This window comes from Dipodomys spectabilis, unplaced genomic scaffold (genome assembly GCF_019054845.1).
Source record: "Dipodomys spectabilis isolate Male_0828 unplaced genomic scaffold, ASM1905484v1 ptg000669l, whole genome shotgun sequence".
NCBI lineage: Eukaryota > Metazoa > Chordata > Mammalia > Rodentia > Heteromyidae > Dipodomys > Dipodomys spectabilis.
This window is the reverse complement of record NW_024871346.1, coordinates 1035259-1044376: the sequence shown is the minus strand read 5'-3', so window position 1 is coordinate 1044376 and position 9118 is coordinate 1035259. Positions and strand designations below refer to the sequence as shown.

Sequence of the window (9118 nt, the reverse complement as noted above, 5' to 3'; positions counted from 1 at the left end):
TGTGAATTAATGTGAGCTTTATCTTTTGATGGGAAGTTACTTGCTGGTAAATCAGGAGGAGATGAAGTATCCTCTTTAGTTAGGCCCTCCAAAAGTATTAGGAAGGAAACAGCTTCAGAATGTGCAATAACAAGATAACAAACTTTTTTCCAATTAAAAAAATGTAATAAATCTTAGTTACCATAAGCTAAAGTACAGAGAATATGGTGTGTGTCTCTGTAAGAGATATTTACAATTTAAACCAGCTTTCCAGCTAGCTAGGTCAGGTTTCAGATTAATTTACTTTATATATATATATATATACATATACATACATATATATATATAATACAGAAAGAGAAAATAAATATTAACCTCACAGTCAGTGATTCATCTCTGAAAACCCATTTTCTGTTACGTAGACAATGAGTTAAGAATATAATACAAACATGAGTTGGGCTTCAAGAGGTTGCTTAATGACATATTTCGTTTCCAAGGCCTGTTCCTGCTTTCAGCGGCGAGATGCACACCTGCAAATCCGCCCCATCCTCGTTTCAGCCTCTTGGCACCATAGATGTCGGTCGAGTGTATTTTGAGAGAGAGACTCTAAAGCACGAACAACTCCCCGATTTGAGGCTAAGGCCCTTTGGTGGCCCTGGTAAGTTGCTCAAACTGCAGCAGATTCAACGTTTACCACTGCACTAGGTAGAGCCATCCGGGACTGTCTGTCCTCACCTGTCAACCTGTGGGCCCCTGGCTGTGTACGTCGGCCCAAGAGGGCGTTGCTGACAGCCCAGGGAGGCTGCAAGCCAGCCCGGTGCTGGGGTTACAGCGGCGCTCCCCGATGTTCTAGCCTGGTTCAGAGGTAACCAGAAGGGACGCTGGCGTGCCGGGTGTAGATGACGGGAATGGACTTTGCTTTTCTGTCTCCAAACTAGCTCTGACATTTAATGCAATGCGCTGTGAACACACCTCTCACCGGAACTGCCTCGGCCCGACCAATAGAATCTCCCTGCGCTAGGACGCTGACATGGCACTGGTCGCTGGGGGTGACTGGTCGCTGGGGACACTCGCGCTGTGGCATCTGTGACACCGAGGTAAGCAGGCCCCTACCTAAAGTCCCCTCCCCCCCCACCCCCGCCCCCAACCCCATGTGTCCTGAGAATTTGGCTATGTCACAATATTTATGGGCTGCTTCTAGCACTCTGGAGAAATGAGCCGAATGCAAACTGCCATCTCAGATACTATAATCAAAGCTATTCTTGACGAGTAAAGCCAAGTTTTAGAACACCCTGGTGGGGATGTGTGTCAACCGAGCAGGTGAACCTTTCTGCTGAGAACCTGTCTGTAGGAAAAGCTCCGATTGATAGCAACACCGTGTGATTTCAAAAATGGAAGAAAACAGGATATGACGGCTTGAGCTTGGTTTCACTGGAATTTTAACTGTTCTTTGCCCTAGGAAACTAGAATAAAACCCATGAATTCCATATTAAGAGGCTGTTTAGGGACATGAAAGGTTGGCTCAGGTGGCACAGCCTTGAGCAGGAAAGCCAAGTGAAAGCCCAAGGCTCTGAGTTCAAGCCCTAGTACCGGCACACACACACAAATAGAAAGAAAGAAAAGAAAAAAGAAAGGAAATCCAGCCAGGGCCGGACTATTAAGAAACAATGGGTCAGCTGGTCCAAGAAAGCCTGCAGTACCGACAGAGCCACGTTTAGTATAAAAGCACACGATGATGTCGGCTCCTGTCAAGTCCATGTCCTTCCCCTCCGCCTCACGTCACGCCCCTGGGCCAATACTGGATCAACAGCATTACATTGTCTTCAAAATCTGTATAAAACGTTATCTGGAACCCCAACGGGAAGAAAAAAGAATCACTTAAATCTTTAAAAAGTTCCTTACAAAGTTGACTGTATAAAATGCTAAAACAGAACCTATATGTACAAAATGCCACTCGTTGCTTATGAAAATAAGGGGATCCGGGTGCAGAATAAAATAAAATAATTTTATACAAAAAAATGAGTATTGCATTCAAATCAATCTTTAAAAAAAAACCTTAAAAAAAAGGAGGAATCTGGAACTATCTCGTTCAGAAGGACGCCCACGAGGTGCAGGCTTGCTTCTCTGTCAGCGAACCCCGCGGCGCTTAGAGGCGGCAGCCTGCTTCCTCCGGGAAGGCCAGGCCTCGGGGCTGCTGGTCACCGCCTCGATGGGTACTTGGAAGCCCAGTCCGTCCTGCCGTGCACGGGCTGTGCGGCTGGTGGCCGGGGCACGAGCCCCGCGGTGCTTCTAGGCTGGGTGTGGAAGAAAGGTCGCCCTGGATGAGGCCGCACGGCCTTCAGCGAGGAGTAGCCTGCAGACAGAGACGGACTGGTCTCACCACAGGGGCTCCACCTTGCACGCTCACTGAGCTTTTCTACTCAAGATGGACGCTCTTACCACGTGAGTCGCCGCTCCTCTTCTGGCTTTTAGGGTAGTTTATTGGAGGTAAGAGTCTCCTGGGATTTATTGCCCAGGCTGGCTTTGAACCAAGATCCTCAGATCTTGGGCTTCTGAGTAGCTGGGATTACAGGCGTGAGCCACTGGAGCCCAACTCCTCATCATCCTTGGCCTCCTCTTGCTACCCGCCAGTCCGGCACGCCCGTCCTGCTCTCGGGTGGCCTGGCTAGGGTCTCCCTGACTTTCCTGGCCTGCCTGGCCCGGGAGACCGGAAGGGGGCTCGCTCCCCGGCCTCCTTCAGGTCTGAGGCAGGCTCCTCAATGGCTCAAATTAGAGTTTGCACCCACACACCCACCCCCACAAGCCCTACTTGCTGCCAGTTCTATTTTTTCCGTAGCACTTGGGAGCATCTGCCTTGGTGTATGTCATACCTACTCAACTCGCTCACTGTCTCCAGGGTCCCGTCTCCCCAGGCCGGGAGCTCTGTCTCACCTGCCTACGCCAGGCCCAGCATGCAGCAACTGTTCAGCAGCCAACGGCTGAAGCAGCCCATCCACAGCCAGAGCTCACCTGGGGAAGGGTCCGGAAGGGGCGCCAGGCCGACCCTCTGCATAGCGGAACCGATTTCTTTTTTCAAAAAGGAAGGGATGTAATTTCCAGTCAGTCCACTAGAACTTGTAGAGCCGGAACCAACTGATTTACAAAAAAAATCCACAAGTTTATTGTTACCAAGACACATTCACATGATATCAGGAGATTCATAAAGCACAGCAGTGCCGAACAAAACGAACTTTTTACTTTTATAGGACGAAACACATGAATTCGGATGAAAATGTGGAATCTGAGTAGAGCATTCCACCATACCACACCATCAGAAAAACAGGAAGGGGCAAAGCCAGGGTTCCTGACTGTAACCCAGCGACTCCGGAGACTGAGACCAGAGGACCAAGATTCGACACAAGCCTGGGCAGAAACCCACACACTCCATCGCCATTTAGTCTGTCTGCAGACCTGGCTCAAGAAGTATGGTGCCAAGTTGTGGGTGCTGAGCCCTGAGTTCAAGCCCCAGTTTCAAGGGGCTGAATGGTACAGCACTGGTCTAGAATGCAAAAGGCCTTGGGTTCAATCTTTAGGAAAAAAAAAAAAAGAGAGAGAAAGAAAAAGGGAAGTAAGCCAGGCGCTGGTGGCTCACGCTGTCATCCCAGCTACTCAGGAGGCTGAGATCTGAGGAGCACGGTTCAAAGCCAGCCCAGCAGGAAAGTCTGTGAGACTCTTATCTCCAATGAACCACCAGAAAACCGGAAGTGGGGATATGGCTCAAGGTGGTAGAGCACTGGTCTTGACAGAGCCCAGGCCCTGAGTTCAAGCCCCACGACCAACAAAAAAAAAAGAAAAAAATGAAGAATGGGCTAACATAAATAATATACTACAGCTTTATATGGTTTAGTATATAATACATATGTATATGTAATATATATAGATACTATAGAATATATGTCATGTATAATAGGTTTATATATATATGTATGTCATATACCCTATGATACATATAAATACAACTGCTACATATTCATTAAAATGAGATCACAACCTAGGATCATGTTTCTATAAACTTTAAATAATGCAAAACCAGGCTATGAATTTCACACATTTTAAAAATTAAATTTATTTTTTACTATCTTTAAATAGTTGTACAAAGGAGTTTTAATTCAGTATGACATTTTCACTTATTTATTTATGTCAGTCCTGGGGCTTGAACTCAGGACCCAAGTGCTGTCTCTCAACTTGTGTGCTCAAGGCCAGTGCTCTACCACTTAAGCCACAACACACTTTTGTTTTATTTTTGCTGGTTCAGTGGTGATAAGACTCTCAAGGACTTTCTTGGCCAGACTGGCGTCAGACCACGATCCTCAGATCTCAACCTTCTTAGTAGGGAGGATTATAGCTGTGAGTCACCAGTGCCAGGCATGGTTTTGTTTTTTTCTTTTCTTTTCCTCCTTTTTCTTTAAAAAAAAAAAGTCAACAGTGAAAAACTAGAGCAGGCTGGGATGGAGGATGGGGAGGGAAAAGTCTAGAGGCCAGGCTTCAAGTTTGACTTATTTTTGTTGTTGGAAGTTGAGGGAAGGACTCACTAGCTAGCCCAGGTTGGCCTTGAACTCATGGTCTTCCTGCCTCCACTTTCCAAACACCTTGCATCACGATGCCTGGCTCACAATGTTTGGCATCTTCCTGGGAGGTGGGTGTATGGGCACTGATACATCATCTCTCTCTTTTTTGTCTTTCTTAAATGGTGATGAGTGAATGAAGGGAGGAGCAATGAAGGTAAGATTGCCTTGGCACTGTGGGGGGGAAGCAGCACACAGTAGGGCTGCCTGTGGGGGGGGAGCGGCACACAGTAGGGCTGCCTGTGGGGGGAAGCGGCACACAGTAGGGCTGCCTGTGGGGGGAAGCGGCACACAGTAGGGCTGCCTGTGGGGGGAAGCGGCACACAGTAGGGCTGCCTGTGGGGGGGGAAGCGGCACACAGTAGGGCTGCCTGTGGGGGGGAAGCGGCACACAGTAGGGCTGCCTGTGGGGGGGGGAAGCGGCACACAGTAGGGCTGCCTGTGGGGGGGAAGCGGCACACAGTAGGGCTGCCTGTGGGGGGAAGCGGCACACAGTAGGGCTGCCTGTGGGGGGAAGCGGCACACAGTAGGGCTGCCTGTGTGGGGAAGCGGCACACAATAGGGCTGCCTGTGGGGGGAAGCGGCACACAGTAGGGCTGCCTGTGGGGGGAAGCGGCACACAGTAGGGCTGCCTCATGGAGGGGGACAGGACGCAGAAACAGGTGTACTGAGAATGGGGTCACTGAGCCTAGAGAACTTTGACAGAGAAGGAGAGAAGGGCTTACAAGCATCCACCTTCCAATCAGAAGGACTCGGACACCTGCCTGAGGCTGGCTGGTCCGATGGATAGCAGCAGCAAGGAGGGGGGTGTGGCAAGTCTGGAAAGTCAATTCTGCTTTTCCCTTCAGCCAAGGAAGATTCCGCACCACCTCCGTCTTAACCAGAGCCCGGCTCAGGACCTGCGGCCAAGACGGCCGGAGAGCCCTGCATGTCTTCACACTAGAAACGCCTACCTTGCCACCGCCAGAAAACGTGCCTTTTGTCACTTAGGGGAGTTAACAGTTGTTACTCACCTGAGTTTATTTTGCTGATTACTGACACTGACCCCGAAGACTTGCCAGAACTGGACCATGGGTTGGACGGGATAAAGTCCTTGCCTGGATTCGGGAGTATGCCATTTCTTATGTTGATTCCTAAATAGAGAAGAAAGGAATTTGAAATGGAACATACGAAGCATGGATAAAGGAACTGTGGTACATATACACAATGGAATATTATTCAAACCTAAAAAGAGACAAGATCAAAATCCCGCCATTCACCGCAGAATGGGCAAGATGGAAGGAAATTATAAGGGGAATAAGCCAGGTGCAGACCAAAAACTACTGCACGATGCTTACACATGGACTCCAAACCAAGCCGAGCACACAGAGACTGAAGTCGGGAGCTCTCGAAGGCTCTCAAACGAAGGCCAAGAGCTTCCACGGCCACCGCGAGCCTGGGCTGCCCTCTCCCTCCACCCGCTCTGCTGCCCACCCCGCTCCCTCCTCCCCTCCATCCTGCTCCGCTGCCCACCCTCTCCCTCCTCCCCTCCACCCGCTCCGCTGCCCACCCTCTCCATCCCCCCCTCCACCCCCAGCTAAGACCTGTTTGCTCTGCGAGGCCGTCCCTGGCCTCTGTCACCCCCCCCCCCCCCGACACAGCTTGTCTCTCTCCACACTAGGTAGCCGTTGTGCCGAGCGCTTTGTCCTGGGGCCAGCGGGCTGGTGAGTGGCGGGGCCGCACCCCCCAGACCCCCACTGGCCATCTGCTCACCTGCCCACTCTGGTGTATGGCATGTGGCAGGTGCTCAGCACAGACCGGCCGTGCAGGACTTGGCTAACACTGCAGGCTTGAGGCAGACTCTGCAGCGAGGCCTGGGCACCACCAGATGGCGCCGACGCTTATGTCCCCCACAGCGCTGCCCAGAGAACGCAATTTCTCCTAGACCTGCTGTCATTGGATGGGGGATGGGGGAGGGGGTGGGGTGGGGGGGAAAGGAGTTGCTGTTCAATCCTCCATGGAGGCCTAACTCAGTTTCCTACACCTCATGTCTTATCCCAGATGACTGCGTAAGATCAACACAGACACCCAGGCTTCCATAAACACATGTACGTGGTTCTCGAAACAGCCAGTGTGCCCAGAGCATAGAAACAGGAGAGAGACAGAGCAGGAGACATTTTTGTGGCTTTGTAAGACATTTGGATATGAGATCACAGGAAATTCTGCACAGCAGTCAGAGCAGAGGCAAGTCATTTCCTCACCGGGCAGGTACCGAGAGTGCTTCAAGTAGTGTAGCTTGGCTGCGGACCTCAGGGTGGGCGTGTCTCTCCTGGGATGTGAAGGCTGGGTGGGGGCGCTACTGCCGGTACCCACAGGCTCAGAGGGCTTCAGGTCCAGAACACTCTCAAATCTGTGTCAAGAGAACATGGTCTAAGTGGGCAGGACACACACACAGAGAGAGAGAGAGAGAGAGAGAGAGAGAGAGAGAGAGACAGACAGACAGAGAGAGAGAGCGCGAGCGAGAGCCAGCGCACACTGGGACAGACCCGGAGACTCCGCAGGCCCCAGCGTGACCCTCACGCGCACCTGCAGAGAGTCTCATCGCTTTGCCTCTTCTTGCTTCTCTGGTCAGTCCTGGTGAGGGGTGAAGTGAAATCCAGGCTGTCCAAGTCAGCCCACTCATCGGAACCCTTCGTCGACCTGGAAATGAGCCCCCACCGCCTCCGGCTCTTTGGCTTGATCTCCTCGCTCCTGTGCTCCGGGCCCGCTAGGACTTTCTATGTGGAGGAGCAGAGGGGGGAGAGGGGAGCACTGTGTGGCGTTACTGGAGTCGTGCATGGTGGCTCCTACCCCGACTCCCTTTGTTATAATAAGAAGCGCTGCTTCCTTGAAGGGTCCTTGAGGACCACCACCCCAGGTCTTCCATCTCACCTATCTCTCGCTCTCTCTCCCCCCAGCTCCATCCGTGAGCAAGCACAGGATTTCCACAGCGACAACAGAGGCACAAGAGCTCACGGCCAAGGGGTCAGCCCTCTTGCTCTTTTACAAACACCAATGCACCTAATGCTTCCTTTGGCTGCTCAACGCACCTGCGAATGAACGCTGAACTTACAGAATTCGCTACAATGGGAAATCTCCAAACCATGCCACCCCAAAACTGTGAGTGGTGTAACGTGCCCAAAGATACCAGCACCTCGAGTGCTGGCAGGCCCCGTACAGTCCCGGTATACCTCCAGTAAGACGAGCTGAGAGGAGAGGTACCTCTTGTATAAAAGGGTTAGAGCACTGGGCTTTGACAGCATTAAAAAACTGGTGACATGGGCTGGGAAGTTGGCTCAGTGGTAGAGCGCTTGCCTTGCATGCATGAGGCCCTGGGTTCGATTCCTCAGCACCACATAAGCAAAAAGAAAAAAGCTGGAAGTGGTGCTGTGGCTCAAGTGGTAGAGTGCTAGGCTTGAGTTGAAAGAGCTGAGGGACAGCGCCCAGGCCCAGAGTTCAGGCCCCACAACCGGACCCAAAAAAAAACAAAAAAAAAATCTGGTGACAGCTGGGTGCTGGTGGCTCACGCCTATAATCCTAACTACTCAGGAGGCTGAGATCTGAGGATTGTGGTTCAAAGCCAGTTCAGGCAGGATAGTCCATGAGACTCTTATCTCCAATAAACCACTAGAAAACTTGAAGTGGCGCTGTGGCTCAAGCGGTAGAGCACTTGGCTTGAGCTGAAGGGTGCAGGGATAGGGCCCAAGCCCGGAGTTCAAGCCCCATGACCGACAAAAAAAAAGCTGGTGATAACTACCGTTCCCTCTCATGTTACCTTTCTACTGAATCTAACACTTGGAAATCAGGTGGAGAAAACAGACTTGGGCTCCACTAAAAGTCCACAGCGACAACCTGAGGTGAAGCAGTACTGGCGTGAAAGCTGGCAAGCGTCTGCGGGCTCCCGATGGTTTCAGCACATCTCTCAGCACCACACGGGAGCTCCAGTACTGTCCAGAGGCCAAAACGTGCATCATGACCTTCCTTTTATAGGCAAGGTAAGTTCCCGCAGGGACTCATAATATCAATGACGAACACTTACTGAGTTGGTTTTCTTCTTTTTTGTGTATGTGTGTCAATCCTGGGGCTTGAACTCAGGGCCTGGGCACTGTCTCTGAGCTTTTATACTCAAGGCTAGTGATCTACCACTTGAGACACAGCTCCAGTGGCAGCCTTGTTTGTGCTTCATTGAAGAGTCTCAGACTTTCCTGCCCAGGCTGGCTTCCAACCATGATCCTCAGATCTCAGCCTTCGGAATAGTTAGGATGACAGGTACGAGCCGCTGCTACCTGGCTGTTAGTGAGTTCTCATTGTGTACAGACACTAATGTGCTGTCAGATATTAAGTGGAACACCTGCCCCAGGTAGATGCTGTTAGCAGCCTTGCTTCATGGACAAGAGCGTGAAGATGTTAGAAGCCATGCACATGCTCAGGTCACCAAGCTGTCACCCGGCAGAGCCTGTGCGTACAGCTCACCGCCCCAGCCTCCTACCGCCCCAGCCCCCTACCGCCCCAGCCCCC

At 51.4% G+C, this 9118-nt stretch overlaps 1 protein-coding gene across 1 annotated transcript in view; it reads right to left on the bottom strand.

Annotated features, from left to right (window-relative positions):
* Nucleotides 1–1589: 1589 nt before the first annotated feature.
* Nucleotides 1590–9118, bottom strand: part of Cilk1 (ciliogenesis associated kinase 1) — a 32813-nt gene continuing 25284 nt past the window's right edge. Inside the window, exons 10-14 of the mRNA XM_042671915.1 lie at nucleotides 7148–7338; nucleotides 6823–6971; nucleotides 5596–5715; nucleotides 2989–3111; nucleotides 1590–2332 (exon numbers count right to left, since the gene is read on the bottom strand). Of these exons, the coding sequence (XP_042527849.1) occupies nucleotides 2178–2332; nucleotides 2989–3111; nucleotides 5596–5715; nucleotides 6823–6971; nucleotides 7148–7338 (738 nt within the window). The 3' untranslated portion in view covers nucleotides 1590–2177. The remainder of the gene's footprint in view (nucleotides 2333–2988; nucleotides 3112–5595; nucleotides 5716–6822; nucleotides 6972–7147; nucleotides 7339–9118) is intronic.